The 17,663-nt window shown below is 42.8% G+C and overlaps 1 protein-coding gene across 3 annotated transcripts in view; it reads right to left on the reverse strand.

The window, feature by feature from the left end:
* Positions 1 to 294: 294 nt before the first annotated feature.
* The window catches only part of LRRC56 (leucine rich repeat containing 56), a 75,836-nt gene continuing 58,467 nt past the window's right edge, over positions 295 to 17,663 (reverse strand). For all 3 annotated transcript variants that reach the window (XM_068124051.2, XM_068124050.2, XM_068124052.2), the window contains 5 exons: positions 11,735 to 11,938; positions 10,538 to 10,602; positions 2,159 to 2,286; positions 1,887 to 2,059; positions 295 to 1,783 (listed from right to left, as the gene is read on the reverse strand). In XM_068124051.2, the coding sequence (XP_067980152.2) occupies positions 1,398 to 1,783; positions 1,887 to 2,059; positions 2,159 to 2,286; positions 10,538 to 10,602; positions 11,735 to 11,938 (956 nt within the window). In that variant the 3' untranslated portion in view covers positions 295 to 1,397. The remainder of the gene's footprint in view (positions 1,784 to 1,886; positions 2,060 to 2,158; positions 2,287 to 10,537; positions 10,603 to 11,734; positions 11,939 to 17,663) is intronic.

Genomic DNA, 17,663 nt, shown 5'->3' on the forward strand with positions numbered 1-17,663 from the left:
CTGAATTATTTTGGATTTGACACTTTTATGGATCATATCCTTTGGACTTCTCCTATACTTTCCATTGAATTTTTTTTTTTTTTAAACCAGATGAATCGGTGTCAGGCTGATGTGCACTTTCACAGCACACACAAACAGGTCCTCTCTCTGCAATAAGCAGAAATATGATTGAGCAAACAGCCAAATGAGCAAGTGTATCAGGTAACTGTCTGAGGGAGTGAGCTGGGTTCACTTACAATCACAGCAGCACATTCCAGTAAACGCTCGGGAAATAATGGAGAGCCGGCAGTGGGATTGAAACTTATTAAATATTTTTATTTATTATTTATTTCGGCAAATTGTGAAGTTAGAATCAAATGTTGATTAAAAAACAAAGATACATTTGTCCAAAAACCTGGAATTTCTTTGTGAAGCAGGAAAGTTTTGGAAGCGTGTTATCGGCAAATTCTTCCCGTCATTCACAGGGTCAGAAGGAAAACACGCGTGCCATTCACACAACTCATCACCAGTGCTGGCTTCACTACCAATTGCACCACACAATAGACGCCACTTCAAACTAAGTAACAAAGTGAGCGCGTGCACATAATCCATCCATTTGCTTGTGATCACACAGTGCTCTTGTGTATTACATACGAAGGATACATGGTGGCAGTGGGTCATTCGTTAAAATGGTTTTCTGAACTTCAAGGCTTTTATTTTGCAGTAAAACTGACACTTAAAATCATGGATTTCTCCACGTTGCCTTCCACTACAGCCCTTTGTGCAGCTGTTTTTGGTACAGGGTTGGAGCTCAGTGCACTGGTACAGAGATCTGAGATGGATGCACGTATACACAGAGATCCAAGCTGGCCCTGCTGATCCTGTGACTGTGATCCGATGTGGGTGTGCTGGTACTGTGATCTGATCTGGGCGTGCTGGTACTGTAATCCGATCTGGGCATGCTGATACTGTGATCCGATCTGGGCATGCTGGTACTGGGACTGTGATCCGATGTGACTGTGCTGGTACTGTGATCCTAGCTGTGTGTGCTGGTACTGTGATCTGATCTGGGTTTGCTGGTACTGTAATCAGATTTGGGCATGCTGGTACTGTAATCCGATCTGGGCGTGCTGGTACTGCGATCCAATCTGCGCGTGCTGGTACTGTGATCCGATCTGGGTATGCCTGTACTGTGATCCGATCTGGAAATACTGATACTGTGATCCAATCTAGACATGCTGGTACTGCGATCCAATCTAGACGTGCTGGTACTGCGATCCGATCTGTGCATGCTGGTACTGTGATCTGATCAGGGAGTGCTGATACTGTGATCCGATCTGGGCATGCTGGTACTTTGATCCGATCTGTGCATGCTGGTACTGTGATCCGATCTGTGCATGCTGGTACTGTGATCCGATCTAGGGCGTGCTGGTACTGTGATCCGATCTGGGCATGCTGATACTGTGATCCGATCTCGGAGTGCTGGTAGTGTGATCCGATCTCGGTGTGCTGGTACTGTGATCCGATCTGGGAGTGCTGGTACTGTGATGCGATCTGGGAGTGCTGGTACTATGATCCGATCTGGGAGTGCTGGTACTGTGATCCAAACTCGAGGTGCTGTTACTGAAATCCAGGCTCAGAGTGCCGGGTGCATGCAAGCTGACCTCTGGCGCCGGTATCCTGTATCGCCTTCTACGTGTGGTAAGTGAAGCGGAGGATCGAGCAGCCCCCTCTGGCGGCCTTAGCTCGAGTGGATATTCAGGAGGCAAAATTGTTTCCCCTGATCGTGGTGTGGTTTGTGAAGCTACAGGAGAACATGAGAACAGTTTTCCATGAGTATGTATAAGCACTGCACATGATTTTAATTGATCACAGCCATGAGGGGATCAACCCAAAAATGCACTCACATTCTCCAGAGGGACAGGCTTCAGAGATGCTTTCATCGTGTATTTTTGTCTGCAAGACAAAGGTCAAGCCATCCAGGTCTTCCGACTCCCCTCCCGAGTCCACCGAACGAGTAATCAGATCAGTAGACGAAAAAACATCGGATGGATTTGCCTCATCGCTGGCGCCATGGACCCTGGAGCGACAATACGTTAAGATTGAAAAACGAGGAACATGGAGTCGGTCTTTCTATCAATGGACGCGTGAGACAACTTACTCGAGCATCGAAACTCACTTGTGGAAATGCTTCCTCCAAAGACCGAGTTCATCCATTGCATCTTCAAACGAGGTTACCTGCTCATCCAAACAGCAGTCAGTTGGCACCGAAAAAGGCTCCTCTGGGTGCACCACGCCGAGATCAGCCTACGGAAAGGCAGTCACAGGCCAGGTGCCAAGTGAAAACGCAGATTTATGAAGGTCCTGTCGAGTTTCCTTAAAGGAAAAGTTGTTAAGGAAGTACACGCCCTTCTTACCAATGCCAAGCAGATGTTTTGCAGCTCTGGCTAGTGTTTACTGTCAGTGTATGTACAAGCGCCAAATTCCTGGGCACTTCAATGATATTCAAGCAAGTTATATTTAAAATGTTTTTGTGAAAGCTTTAGGAAGGGCAAAGCAAGTGGAAATGGAACCAAAATAAATTTGATATAAATACTTACGAACATCAATCCACTGCTGTTGTTGTTCTATATTCAATTAGATCAATTTTGCTATGCAGTATACTCTAATTGGCCATATATTTATTATGTGTGCAAGTTGGCGGAGCTACCTGCCCTTCCCTCCCCTAAATGCTCAATTCCATTCACTTCCATCCTATCCCGATCATCATACCTTCTCTTACTTAACCTCGTCTTTCCTATCTACCCTGCCTCCCTCACACTTCTCACCCTTTTCTCCATTTAGCCTCCATTTTTTGATTGCATTGTAGAATGTAGGAATCCAAAGCAGAATACCGTTGAGCATATAAAGTGGTGTTGGGCTAGCGGCTAGGGTGCCGGCTTAGGATCCAAGGATCCTGGGTTCGAATCCCGGTCGATTGCTGAATTAACGCCAGGGGGGTTGACTCAGCCTGTCATCCTTCCGAGGTCGGCAAATTGAGTACCAGTTCACTGGTAATTCCCTGCTTGTCGTTAAAGGCGGCAAAAAGGGTTGGCGTCAGGAAGGGCATCCGGCCGTAAAACATTGCTTCAAAAAGGGAACCGAAAAACAACAACAACCACGGTTCCCGAAAAAGGCCAACCCCCGCTTTGCGGGGAAAAATGGCCTCCAAAGGTGGTTATTTTTATTTTTTTTATATAAAGTGAGCCAATAATGATTTCAGAAATCACAAGTACAAGGTGTGCCTACCTGTCACTTCTCTGATGGGTTTAATCGAAAAACAACATGTACTTCAGAAACATATCACATGTATATTTGTGAATCCCAATAAAGATGGAAAATGAAGTTAAAAAGGATATTTTATAACATGTTATTACCTCTGCCACCAAAGGTGGATGGAGGTTTGTGATGAAGAAAATTGAAAATTCTCGTCATATGTCGGTCTGTCTCGTTTGAATGAATGAATGAATGAATGAATGATCGTTTTAAGGCCATTTATCCCCGCTAGAACGGTTAGCCTTGCAGGCCCCATGACAATTATGGCTCCCTTTTTGAGGCAATGTTTTTATGGCCGGATGCCCTGGTACTCAATTTCCCAGCAAGCTGGTACTCAATTTGCGACCTCGGAAGGATGACAGGCCGAGTCAACCCCCCCCCCCTTGTGTTAATTCAGCGATCGACCGGGATTCAAACTCAGGATCCGAGGATCCCAAGCCTGCGCCCAAACCGCTAAGCCAACACCAGGCTCATGGTGTCCAAATCGTTTGTTTGTTTGTTTTGTCTGTGAGTGCGATAACTCTGTGTGCTTTCAGCCATTACATTAATGAATTTAATGCTTTCAGCTATCTTCGACAAACTTCACCTGAGGATTCCGAAGGACAAAACGGAGGCTGTCAATGTTTTTAGACTATATAGGTCAAAGATCAAGGTTCTCTCCTTTGTCCGGGCGATATCTCAGCCATCCTTTGAACGAGGAAGTTGAAATTTGGTGAGCACGTGCTTTCCGTTTTGGTATTTTAAAAAATATATATATTTTTGTTTTCGTATTTTAAAAAACGGTATTTTTTGTTTTTTGATTAATCAATCAGTTGATTCATTATTTAATTATTATCAATTTATTAACTCCTTATTTATTTCCTTTCTCATCTGGGAAATATTTCAGGCACCTTTTGAGCTAGGAAGCTGATATTTAAACATGACAATGACCAAGTGATTTGGCTGTAAAGGGTATTTTTGATTTATTGATTGATCAATTAATTATTTAATTATTCGATTAATTACGTAATTTTCAAAAGGTTACAGATTCTGATGAAACAGTGGTGGTTTCGGTATGCTATTAGCCAATTTATTAAGAAACTAATTATTTCATGATTGTTATTTATTTTAATTCCACAATTAATGAATCAATTATTTATTCTCTCAATTTTCGTCATACCTGTCAGGCTACCTACCGCTAGATGCCTTCTTATTTGTTTGATTGTTACTTGCCGGAAAAGATTCCGGCAAGTATGTTGGTTGGTTGGTTTGTCTGTCTGTTTGTTTGTCTGTCTGTTTGTTTGTGCGCAGTACTACGTTTACACCGTTGCACATAGAATCGCCATACTTTACACACATATTTGTCTTGCCCTGGAATAGACTGTGCCCAATTTTTAACTCTCTAGGCCCAAGGCCTCCATTATGACATCATAATTCGATAATTCGACAAGTACAAAACTTCATCCAATCAAGATGCAATTTCTTGAGCGCCATGTCGGCATGAACTGGTGGAGGAAAAAAAAAAAAATGATGATGTCATCGGTCACGTGGTCCGGGCGCCATCTTGGAAAAACCGAAAAATTTTGCACCTCTATATCTCCGAAAGTGCTGAATAGAAAAAATTGAGACATGGCTCATTGTAAAGAACTCTCCATGGGGAATAAAATATGTTAATGATGATGTCATAGGTGCCTCCATTATGACGTCATGACTTGATAAGTACAAAACTTCATCCTATCAAGATGAAATTTCTTGAGCATAATCTAGGAATAAATTCGTTTAAAAAACAAATAATGATGACGTCATCGGTCACGTGGTTCGGCCGCCATATTTGTCCAAAATGGCCGATAAAAAAAAAGTACATTCCGGCAAGTTCTCGGTCTCTGACCGATTTTTCATTGTTTGTCTGTTTGTTTGTGAACAGGATATCTCAAAAAGTTGTGAACGGATTAGGATAAAATTTGGTGGATAGGTTGGATGTGTGACACTGACAAAGTGATTATATTTTGGTGAAGATCCGGATTCGGATCAGAGAAATTTTAAAGTGATTCTTCAAATTGAGAGATAAGGCAAAAAACAATATATAGCACGGTATCTCAAAAAGTTGTGGACGGACTCAGACGAAACTTGGTAGACAGGTTCGGTGTGTTAGAAGGAATTATTTATTCGATTTTGGTGAAGATTTGAATCCGGATCCAGATCAGAGAATTTTTTAAATGATTCTTCTCCATTGAGTGATAAGGGCTGAAACCAATATATAGCATGACATCTCAAAACGTTATGGATGGATTCGGACGAAACTTGGTGGAGAGATTGGGTGTGTGACAAGGACGAAGCAATTCGATTTTGGTGAAGATCCGAATCTAGATCCGGATATGAGAATTTTTTAATTTTCAAATGATTCTTCACCATTGAGTGATAGGACCGAAAACGATATACAGCATGATATTTCAAAAAAATTGTGGACAACTTATAACAAAACGTGGTGGATAGGCAACAAGAACAAGCCGATTATATATTGGTTAAGGTCTGAATCCAGATCCAGCCTATCAGTGGGATACAAACCATAAACAGTTCAGCCTGGCAGTGGTATGCTCTCTACCGAGTGGTGTTGTAGTTGTTGTTGTTGTGGTTGTAGTTGTTTGTGTGCTCCTTTAGTGAACTTATAATATATTTTTACATTGCTATTAGAGGTATTACAACCAAAATTTTGTGTACTCTTCCGGGTCCTTTTAAAGGGTTTCTGCTGCCGTAGAATAAATGTTACTGTTGGAACATGAAGCTCCCATTCCCGCTTCTTCTTCCTCCATCACGGAAAGAGGGCCTCTTTTAAACCCTGGTAGAAAATCCCATAGAAACTAATAAATAACAGTAGGACATCTCTATGGGTCTCTTTTGGAACCGTTGCTATTGGTTTCTACAGGAACCAGTATATTATCCAGTAGAAATCTAACCAGATTCGGTTAAAACAAATATAAACCATTAGAGTCAACTGGTCTGAAACCCCATAGACCAACCATAATATTTGAATTATATTTTGTTATAAATAAACACAAAACCTCAAACCTCGACTTATCAAAACCTCGACTTATCAAAACGGTTTATCAAACCTCGACTCTGATTCTGCAACTGGACCAGACGGCATCAGCCCACGGGTCCTAAAATCCTGCTCTGCCACTCTATCTCACCCTCTCTCTGTTCTTTTCACCCTCTCTTTTGCTCAAGGTCATCTGCCAGCATCTTGGAAATCAGCAAACATTACCGCTTTACACAAAGAAGGTGCAAAAACAGATCCTTGCAACTACAGACCAATCAGCCTGCTTCCAATTATCAGCAAAGTCATGGAATCCATCATTGCTTCCGATATCAAATCCTTCCTCTTCTCCAATGGCTTGATCTATGATCATCAATTTGGATTCAGACCAGGTCATTCTACTCTGGACATGTTGCTTCTGCTGTCTCAACAATGGATGGAGGTCCTCAATGCCAAACAGGAAATCAGATCTGTCTCACTTGACATATCACGTGCCTTCGATACGGTCTGGCACCCAGCTCTGCTCACCAAACTCTCCTCCTATGGTATCCATGGAAATCTCCACTCATGGCTTGCGGACTTCCTCTCTGGTCATAGGCAACAAGTGGCCCTGAATGGATTTCTCTCATCTCCCCTTCCTGTTCTGGCTGGAGTTCCCCAAGGTAGTGTTCTGGGCCCTGTGCTATTTCTGGTCTTCATCAATGATCTCTCCGACTCTCTGGAAAATCCTCTCTATCTCTTTGCTGATGACTCCACTATCTGCCGCCCTATTCCTCATCCCTCAGATCGGCAGTCTGCAGCCTCCTCACTCTCTGCAGACCTGGACAAAATCACAGACTGGTCAAACAAGTGGAACATGTCTTTCAATCCTGACAAATCTCACACTCTTACGATGTCTCTCCGAAAGGACCGACTGGAAAACCCTCCCATCTACTTTCTCAACAATCCTCTCCAAGAAGTTCTGTCGCTCAAGCTTTTGGGTCTCACTATCTGCCATGATCTTTCTTGGGAAAACCACATTTCCAAGCTGGCCTCCAAAGCCAGTCGCCGACTGGGCATCCTCCGTCATGCGAGGTCCTTCCTTGGCACACCTGAGCTCCTCAACACATACAAGGCTTTCATCCACAGCTCAATGGAATACTGTTCCCCCCTCTGGGCTGGTGCTCCTGCCTCACACCTAGCTCGGTTTCACGCTGTTGAGGCCAAAGCTTTCAGAATCATTGGAATCTCCTGCGATGAAGTTAACTCCGAGGGCCTTTCACTCACTCACCGCAGGCAGGTTGGTGGTCTTCTGTCTTCTACCGACTCCTCTCCGGCCTTGCTCCCCCAGCTCTCTCTGTGCTCTGTCCCCCCAATATTCCTTCAGGTCACACAAGATCTGCCTGCAACCCTCTTATGGTTAAACTGCCAAAATCTAGGCTCTCTGCTCACCTTCACTCTTTCATTCCCCTTTTCTCCCGCCTTTGGAACAAACTCCCCCACTCCCTTCAATCCCACTCCTCCCTCCAGGTCTTTAAAACAGCTGTTCACCACCATCTCTTATCTTCCCCCATCCAAAACCTTGATCTTTTCTATCCCCGCTAATTCACCCCAGAGTCCTTGCAGTGTTCATATGTTTTATACCTCTCCCACCTCCCCCCCAAGTCCTCCCGATGTCCCTGCTCTCAAATGTTGTGTTTGTGTCCTTCCCCCTCTCTCCCCATCGTGTCTGCCGCTCCCCTTGTTTTTTGTGTTTTGTGTGTCGGTTTGTGTGTCGGTTTGTGTGATTAATGTTAGCTCTTTCACGAGCCTCGATCTTGAATACAAAAAAAAAAAAAAAATGCAGTTCCACAAAGAATGAGTTGTGGCCATGTTCTTTATAACAGGGTTTCCCTGCAGAGTCTTTGTTGTATATGTGAATGCAAGTTGCAGTGCTCATGTTGTCCAAGTTATTGTAAAAGGGTAGGGCATTTATGGCAGTCGATTAACTGGTTGCATATCTGGAACTGATCTTATACTGGTCCAATTGACCTATTGGTATTTTCAATCAACATAGTTCTCTCAGACAGGTCAGATGGCAGAGCACTGGTTTGGTTCACCAGAGGACGTGGGTTCAATTCTTGGTCTGGGTTTTTAATTTTCTCACATATGTCGATTTATTATTTACAATCCTGTTCATTTACATATTGGTATTATATTGGTCTCCTTCTGGTCCCATTGACCTATGGGTATCCTACTCGTTCCAGTTTCCTCTACTGGTCCCATTGACGTACTGTTTTATTTTTGGTATTTTCTACTGGTCCAGTATTTCACTTTCCTTAATGAAACCAGTGGATCCTTTATGATTAAGCAGGCATAATTTTTGTTTCAAGTAACACACGGCCATACACAGCAGGACATTTAAAAGCAGGAACCGCTCATTAAAGCTCAAGTCCCGCTTCTTCTTCCTCAATCCCAGAAATGTGCTTTTATAAACAGGCATCTTTATAATTAAAAGGATACAATTAAACGGATCAAACAATATAATTAAAGTTTGCCTCTAAACTTGCAGAGCGGGGTTTATATATTCACACATTAACCATAATATTTAACCATAATATTTATCACTTGATCATAATATAATAGTTATTGTGTGTGTGTGTCAGCTCCATTACGAGCCTTAGACGATGTATAAAAAATAAATAAAAATAGAAGCTGCAGTATTATATTTTAACCGAGGAAATTAAACATCTCATACTATTGTATAGTTTATAGAAATGGATGATTGAGTGTTCATGCCCTAATCATACCCAAATCCTTCAAGCCTCCCCTCCTTCCTCAACCCTTCCCATTCTTTCTGAAACAAGACCCAATATAAAATTAATTCAGACTTTCGCTGCCTCGGAGAACCCACAAGAACTTGCAGATAATAAAATAAATCCGATTTCATGAATAAACTAGAGCTTCCAGGGAAGCAGAACTCAACTGAACTGACTGGACAACTTTAAAGTACGTCGGGTCTCACATGCCAAGTTTGATGAAAATTTGTCAATATATGTGGACACTAGATTGTTAACGTCGTTTCAGAGCTGAAAAAATATGCCGGCCTATTGCGACCATTTTGTGACAGATCGGGTTGACATGCGATAGCAACCTACCTTGTGTGGTAAGAGTCTCACACACCAAGTTTGATCAAAATCCATAAATATTTGTGGACGTTAAAGTCTTAACGTCGTTTCGGAGCTGAAAACAATATGGCGGCCTATGGCGGCCATTTTGTGACGGATCTGGTTGGAATGCAATAGCAACCTACCTTGTGTGGTATGGGTTAAACGTTCTAAGTTTGATTAAAACCTGTTAATATTTGTGGACGCTAGAGTGTTAACGTCGTTTCGGAGCTGAAAACAATATGGCGGCCTATGGCGGCCCTTTTGTGACAGATCGGGTTGACATGCGATAGCAACCTACCTTGTGTGGTAAGAGTCTCACACACCAAGTTTGATAAAAATGCATAAATATTTGTGGACGTTAAAGTCTTAACGTCGTTTTGGAGCTGAAAACAATATGGCGGCCTGTGGCGGCCATTTTGTGACGGATCGGGTTGGAATGCAATAGCAACCTACCTTGTGTGGTAACGGTTAAACATTCTAAGTTTGATTAAAACCTGTTAATATTTGTGGACGCTAGAGTGTTAACGTCGTTTTCATGACCAAAATCAAAATGGTCGCCTAAGTCCACCATTTTTCAACGGATCGGGCTGAAATGTAACACCAACCTGGTCCTTGGGGTATGGATGCTGCATGTCAAGTTTGATCAGAATCGGTTGATATTTGTGGACGCTGGAGTGTTAACGTCGAAAAGTTAACGGACGACAGACGATGACGACAGACGACGGACGCCGGAGGGTTCAGTATGTGAAGAACTGAACTGGACGGCAGTCCAGTTGAGTTAAAAATGAATTTATTAATTACCGAACAATAAACGACATTCAATGCGCTGACAGCTTTGTTCGGAAATATCGCATCCGAGCATAGCTCGATACGGTGGAATCCCAAGTTCAAATCCCATATACTCTATTGTGTTGATATATCCATTGTCTCCTTACAACATCATTGTTTATATCCATGTAACGCACTTTCAATTGTTCTAATGTTCCAATCATTTATGCAAAGCAAGAACGACCTCCTCCATGAGCCTTTCGCATGATAAAATGAATGTGAAAGGAAAGCATCGTTTATCTAGTGCGACAGTCAGTGTCAATGTGCGACTTACATTACGCTCCTGTCGGCGCGCACGAAGAGCACGTGATGGGTTTCCACAGATCACACCGACGCTGCCTGTGGAGCAAGTACAGTTCAACATAACATTGAGCTTGCAAAAGGCCGCAGAAATGGAGAAGTGGCATCAGCAACAACACCGGTGTGTTATAGTTACGAAACTATCAAAGCGAGAAGAGGCAACACCACAAATAAAAAAACACTACCACTTGCCAAAGTGAAGTCAAGTTCCCTGTAAGAGTCCTTCTTGCCATTTTAGCTCGCCTGGACTTTAGTCCGGTGCACATCTGAGCTAGGCAGCTTAGATGTGAGAAGCATAAATAAATACATCATGTATCGTCGAAAACAAACAAAACTAAACAAAACAAAAAACACCTCTGCAAAGTACCTTACTTTCCAGCCTCCTTGATTCCTCAATTTTGACAAAATACTTTCTAGAATATAATAATCTGACATAAAACCATCTGTTAACTCCACCTGAATCACTTTGTTGTGGAACTAGGAGTGCCCCACCCCTTCCCCCTTCCCCCCTCCTGTCAATTCGCTGACGGGTTTAATCAAAACACAGCATGTTTTACTTCACAAACATATTGCATGTTTATCTGTGTGTCAATGAGGATGTAAAATGAAGTAAAACATGCGAAAAAATATCTTTTATAACATGTAGTTGTTGTTGAAGCTGTGGTTGTTGTTGTTGTTGTTGTTGGTGGTGGTGGTGGTGGTGGTTACAGTAATTTTCTAATGCTTCAAGAAGTATTACTATATATAATTTTGTTTGCTCCTTCCATGTTCTTGTAAAGGGTTCCTGTTACTGTAGAATAATAAATGTTACCATTGGAACCACCACATGAAATATTTCCGCTTCTTCTTTCTCAATCATGAAAACACCAGCTTTGAAAATAGGTATCTTTATGATTAAATGGACATGATATTTTAGATCCACGTAAATCTATTAACTTTCCTGTGATACCATTTTTATCACTCTACGACAGCAGGAAGCCTTTATATTTTATAATGAAGCGTGACACACACAGACACACACGGGGGAGTGGGTCACACACACACACACACACACACACACACACACACACACACACACACACACACACACACACACACACACACACACACACACACACACACACACCATTTTTGTAATAGATGACTGAAACTGTGCAAAGCAAAGCCTTACCATGTGTCAGCGTACTGCACCCCTCTGCAGCAGCACCCATGCCAGAGCAGGAATGAGGGCTTAAGGAGGCGCACACTACGAGGTCTTGCATATCGTGGTTCAGCATCGGCCCTTGAGAGAGGTTGCCGGTATGTTTCGATGCTGAGGGATGCTTGGCACTGCCAGGATGAGAGCATGCTTTTTCCTGAGAGCATGTTTTCGAGTCTGTGATAATAAACAAAGTTGAAATTATAATTAAATTAGGAAGTACCAGATGCGTTTCATGATGCATTTTACATTGTTTGAGGGATTATTAGGAACAGAGTAAGCACAACGCATCCTCACTCTTTTCCTTATTAAATCGGCCAAACAAGGTTTGCGTTTGTAAGAAAGATAAGATAAAGATCACAACAAAACAGGAACACAAACCATGATCCAAGAAGAGCAGAATGTAAAAATAACAGGAATTTTACATCAATGCCTCGTCTCCACCAGCACGTTTCGTCCGGCTTCCAAAGTGGGATTTTTTTTTCGTCAGACATTGCAATAAACGTCCCACAATGGGTTTTTCTTGACTTTTATCTTCACACCATCACCTGGTGTGGGCCTAAATGGTTAGGGCGGCAGGCTTGGAATCCTCAGGTCCCGAGTTTGAATCCCGTTGAATTAACGCCAGGTGAGGTTGACTCAGCCTGTCATCCTTCCGAGGTCCGCAAAATGAGTACCAGATAATTGGTTATAGACAGACACAGAGAGGCATAGCGGCAAATGCGCCCACAGAAAAATGATGCAACCAGCAGCTGTGTGGCTGCACACGAATCACCCAGCATCTTCACACCATGTTGAATCTGAAACTCAAGGGTGCCAAACTGGCATACTTGAGCATTTTGCAGAAATGGCTAGTTTATATGGTAACTGTTCCCCTCCATGTGGAAGTAAATGAACAAAATCTGCATACATCAGCAACTATAAATGATGTCATATGTTACGGATTCGTCACTTCCGTTTGGGGTTTTCCTCCACTTGAAAGATTTCTGATTCTATGTACTATTATTGTCTTCTAAAGGTTTATTGTTTATGAACCGTTATCAAAAGTTAAAAAGGTTAACTTAAAATGATACAGGAAAACGAAGGGGAAAAAGACGGTGAAGAAGAAGGCGTGAGGACAGTGAAACGACGCGGTCTGAAAAAGCTCCGTACCTAGCGTGGTCGAGCATACATAGCGAGGGAACTTTGAGTCCTTGAAAGGAATCTTGTGCGATCGGTGTTATCGCCGGAGTTGTGGAAAAGCCTGCGAAGCCAGGTACAGGGGTGAGATTCCAGAGAATCTTCGCCTCAAGGCTGCGGCTCAAGTGAGAGCCGTCCACCATTTCGCCCCGCGCGCTGCCTTCATCGGAAAAGGTTTTTGTCGCGTCGGCTGGGCTTATCCTCCGGTGGTTTGTCGGAGACGGCTGTGCAATAAAGCGGCGTTTGAGGAGTACACGGCGATTTGCTGATTGAACGGCAAACGTGTACGTCGGCGCGCGTCTTTGGAGAGTGTCCATTCTACCGCAAGTTTGCTGGGTGTTGGACCACGTGACTTCTGTGTCGCTTCGACCGTCTACGCCTCGATTGCTCTTGATCGGACATTGTTTCAACGATCGCAGGAGCAAATCGACTTCGCCTTGAAGGTTATAGAGACATTGAAGAGGTTCTTTCCATGTACTGGGAACAGTGAGTTCAATTACTTTAACAGATGGTACCATCCTAAGATATTGATTGTATGGTGGCTGGCTTTCATGGTTGTATCATTATTCCTGTGTGATTTTTAATATATTCTTTTTGTTGGTCACCATTGGTGTGGTTTCGATCTTGATTTTGACACGGAGTAATATATATCTTTCTGCCGGGGTTCCTCTCGGGGTTCGGAGGTGTACCGAGACCAGAAGGTCGGGGAGGGGCACGTAACACATATTCAACTAGAACAGCACTTGGGAGAGCACATAGTCTGGCCTTGCATGCTCATTCCGAACAAAAGTACCATTGTTAACTGAATACGCTACTATTATGGCCCATATACCAGCATCATCCAGGCACCCTATTACATCACATACATTGTATCATCCGTAGCTTTACTGATTAATTATTAGGATATTTAATGACCACTTTTGTGCCCATTAAGGCTAAATTGGGTCAATGAAGGTGAACATGAAAAAAATTCACACGATATTCCCCATGGCTAGTTGATCATATGTATGAACTTTCGCATCAATCTGTTAAGTGGTTCTGGAGAAGAAGAGTTTTTACATTTTTATTTCAATCTAATATGGCCACCAGACCACGTGACCGATGACATCAAAATTTAATTCTTCACAAACGTCAGGTCAGGTATCTGAAGTTTTCAGATATTTTGGATAAGGATTTTGATTTAAACAATTATGGCTGGAATATCACTTCACTGATGACGTTATTGTTATCAACCTATATATACCCTATGCAGAGTATGACATCAGAGTTATCAATAAAATATTCTCCATGGGGAATCCTCCTGTGTTTAAAGTTTCACATCGACCGGACAAGCAGTTGCAGATACTTTTTTTTTTAAGTGAGGATATTGTTACGGTGCCGGAATTCAGGGGTTACCACGAGGAGGGGAGAGGGGAGGGGTGGGTTCCCCGGACTCTCTCGCTGACCTCTGGACCTGAGGCTGCCAGCCACAGATAACTCCACAATTAACTCCATGTTTCGGTGGATTGCTAGGCTTATATCGAGACTGGCTCGGGGTGTGGTAACGAATGCACAGAGGCTCCTCCCACCTGCTCGTGGTTGCTTCTGATTGCTTCTCCACTTGCCAAATTTTCCAGTCTCTTCCAGGAAGGTCTCTGGCGACTTTCTGGTAATTACCCTTTCAGAAGATTCCTCTGCCTTGGTTATAGCCACTTTTTGCTGGGATCCCTTTTCACTGTAAGAAATGTTTGTGTGGTGTTTGTGTTTTGAAGGGAAAATGCAGGGAAGAAAGGAAAGGGATTTATTTGAAGGTAAAGACCGAATGTGTGTTGACTCAAGAATGATTATCAAAATGGTACGAAGCTCGAGGGGTGGTAACTGTCAGGGAAATATCGAGGAGGAATTAATGAATGAAGAAGAAAGGCTTTTCAGGGGAGCGGGATTAAAAACCGAACTGATGGATTGAAAGTGGATTGATGGATTGATGGATTGAGAAGGTTGAACGTGGGTAAGGACGGGGAAACATTACACCAGGAATGAAACAGACCACCTCACAACGCATTTCCCCCCAAAATCCCAGACAAAGGGGCAGGGTTTCCCGACACACAAACTAAGGAAATAATTATCTTGGGGAATCCATAGATGCTCCATAGATGGAGATGTTCTCCATAGATGGAGATGCTCCATAGATGCTCCATAGATGGAGATGTTCTCCATAGATGCTCCATAGATGAATCCATAGATGTTCTCCCTGGGAAACCAATCACCATAACAGTAACAATATATAGACGTGGAAACACACAGCCAGACAGGCAGAGGTGCTGCAATAGTGTGAAACCCCTTTGGGGTGACTCTAATATGGTATCCTTTTCTATGTTTTCTATGGAATTCATTGGGCACTTTGCAGTGACGATTAAAGGACAATTTCATGCTCCAACACTGAGGTCAAACCAAAAATCAACATTTTATTGAAATTTTAAGAAAATTAAGATACAATCTCAATGTTTATACACACTAAATAGTACTTACACATAATATAATGCATATGTGCATGCTGTATGTAGGTGCACTGGTGCATGCATGTGTGTTCATGCACAGTACTCGTACATTGATTGTGTACTTTACTGACCGGAGAACCCATTGAGCACGTTGCCATTAATTCCAAGTTTTCGTTTTATTTTCAGGACCAAAATGCAAGGTTGGACTCGAGACCTCAATAAAACATTATAGTCGAGTATAGTTAAGGGTGTGCCAGCAAGTAACGCCCTTCACATTGTTAACTGTTGGACCTGCTGTTGGACCTGCTGTTGGACCTGCTGTTGGACCTGCTGTTGGACCTGCTGTTGGACCTGCTGTTGGACCTGCTGTTGGACCTGCTGTTAGACCTGCTGTTGGACTGTTGTTGGACTGTTGTTGGACTGTTGTTGGACCTGCTGTTGGACTGTTGTTGGACTGTTGTTGGACCTGCTGTTGGACTGTTGGACTGTTGGACCTGCTGTTGGACTGTTGGACCTGCTGTTGGACTGTTGGACCTGTTGGACCTGCAGGAAATTGGTACCTGCAGTAATCCCAGTCTGTGCATCTACGTACACTTCAAAGCCACACCTGAAGAGATTACAGAAATGTGAAGCTCGCTCCAATTCCCACTACCCCAAGGATTTCAAGAGACATTGCTTGTTTTGTGGAGATCCATGTGAACCAGATAAGAATAATCCAAATCTCCGGAAGTGAGTAGTCTTATGCACAACTGCTGACCATAACCCATTCAAAACAGCAATAATGGACATTTGTGATGCGCGTGGAGATCAATGGGCTAATGAAGTTTTGGTGAGAGTACAAGGAGCTGTCACTGACCTGCACAGAGCAGGTGCTAGGTACAACTATGATTGCAAGACCAAATGTATGGCACCTAAATCGCTACAGCTTGCAGCATCAAGTGCTGCTGAAGTTCATGCACCAGCAATGAAAGATCCAGCATGTGACGAACTGGTTTCTGTCGTAGGCGCTGATCGATCACAGATAAGAAATTCATCGGCAATAAACAAACTATACCAAAGTTATGGAGGCACCATCATGTGAAGAAGAATATTACTGACCGCAGTGTCAACGCATGTCACGGATTATCTCATTTTTATAGCAAAAGGGCATTGCAAGGATACTTGTGTTTTGTGACGAAACAAAATATGTGTTTGATATGTTTCTTAATGATGATTTGGAACAAGCTATGAAAAAAGTGGTGAAGCATGTGACTCCAAACTTAAACTAGAACGGCAGTCAGTAAAGAGCATACCTCCGGCTGGTTGGCCATATCACTCAACGGTGAAGAATCACTTAAAAAATTAAATAACTCTCATATCCGAATCCATATTCAGATCTTCACCAAAATCGAGTCGATTCTTCCTTGTCACACACACAACCGGTCCACCAAGTTTCGTCTAAATCCATCCATAACCTTTAGAGATATCCCGCAATGTATCGTTTTTGGCCCGATCTCCCAATGGTGAAGAATCACTTAAAAAATTAAATAACTCTCATATCCGAATCCATATTCAGATCTTCACCAAAATCGAGTCGATTCTTCCTTGTCACACACACAACCGGTCCACCAAGTTTCGTCCAAATCCACCCATAACTTTTTGAGATATCCCGCAATGTATCGTTTTTGGCCCGATCTCCCAATGGTGAAGAATCACTTTAAAAGTTAAATAACTCTCATATCCAAATCCATATTCGGATCTTCACCAAAATCGAGTCGATTCTACCTTGTCACACACACAGCCGGTCCATCAGGTTTTGTCCAAATCCATCCATAACGTTTAGAGATATCCCGCAATGTATCGTTTTTGGCCCGATCTCCCAATGGTGAAGAATCACTTAAAAAATTAAATAACTCTCATATCCGAATCCATATTCAGATCTTCACCAAAATCGTGTCGATTCTTCCTTGTCACACACACAACCTGTCCACCAAGTTTCGTCCAAATCCACCCATAACTTTTTGAGATATCCCGCTATGTATCGTTTTTGGCCCGATCTCCCAATGGTGACAAATCACTTTAAAAATTCTACTAGCCGGATCCGAATCCGGATCTTCACCAAATTCGAATCATTTCGTCCTTGTGACATACACTACATCTCTGCCAAATTTCGTCCGAATCCGTCCACAACTTTTTGAGATATTTTGTTCACAAACAAACAAACAAATAGACAGACAAACAGACAGTGGTGAAAACATAACCTCCAT

This window comes from Myxine glutinosa, chromosome 8, assembly GCF_964187855.1.
Source record: "Myxine glutinosa chromosome 8, kmMyxGlut1.1, whole genome shotgun sequence".
Lineage (NCBI taxonomy): Eukaryota > Metazoa > Chordata > Myxini > Myxiniformes > Myxinidae > Myxine > Myxine glutinosa.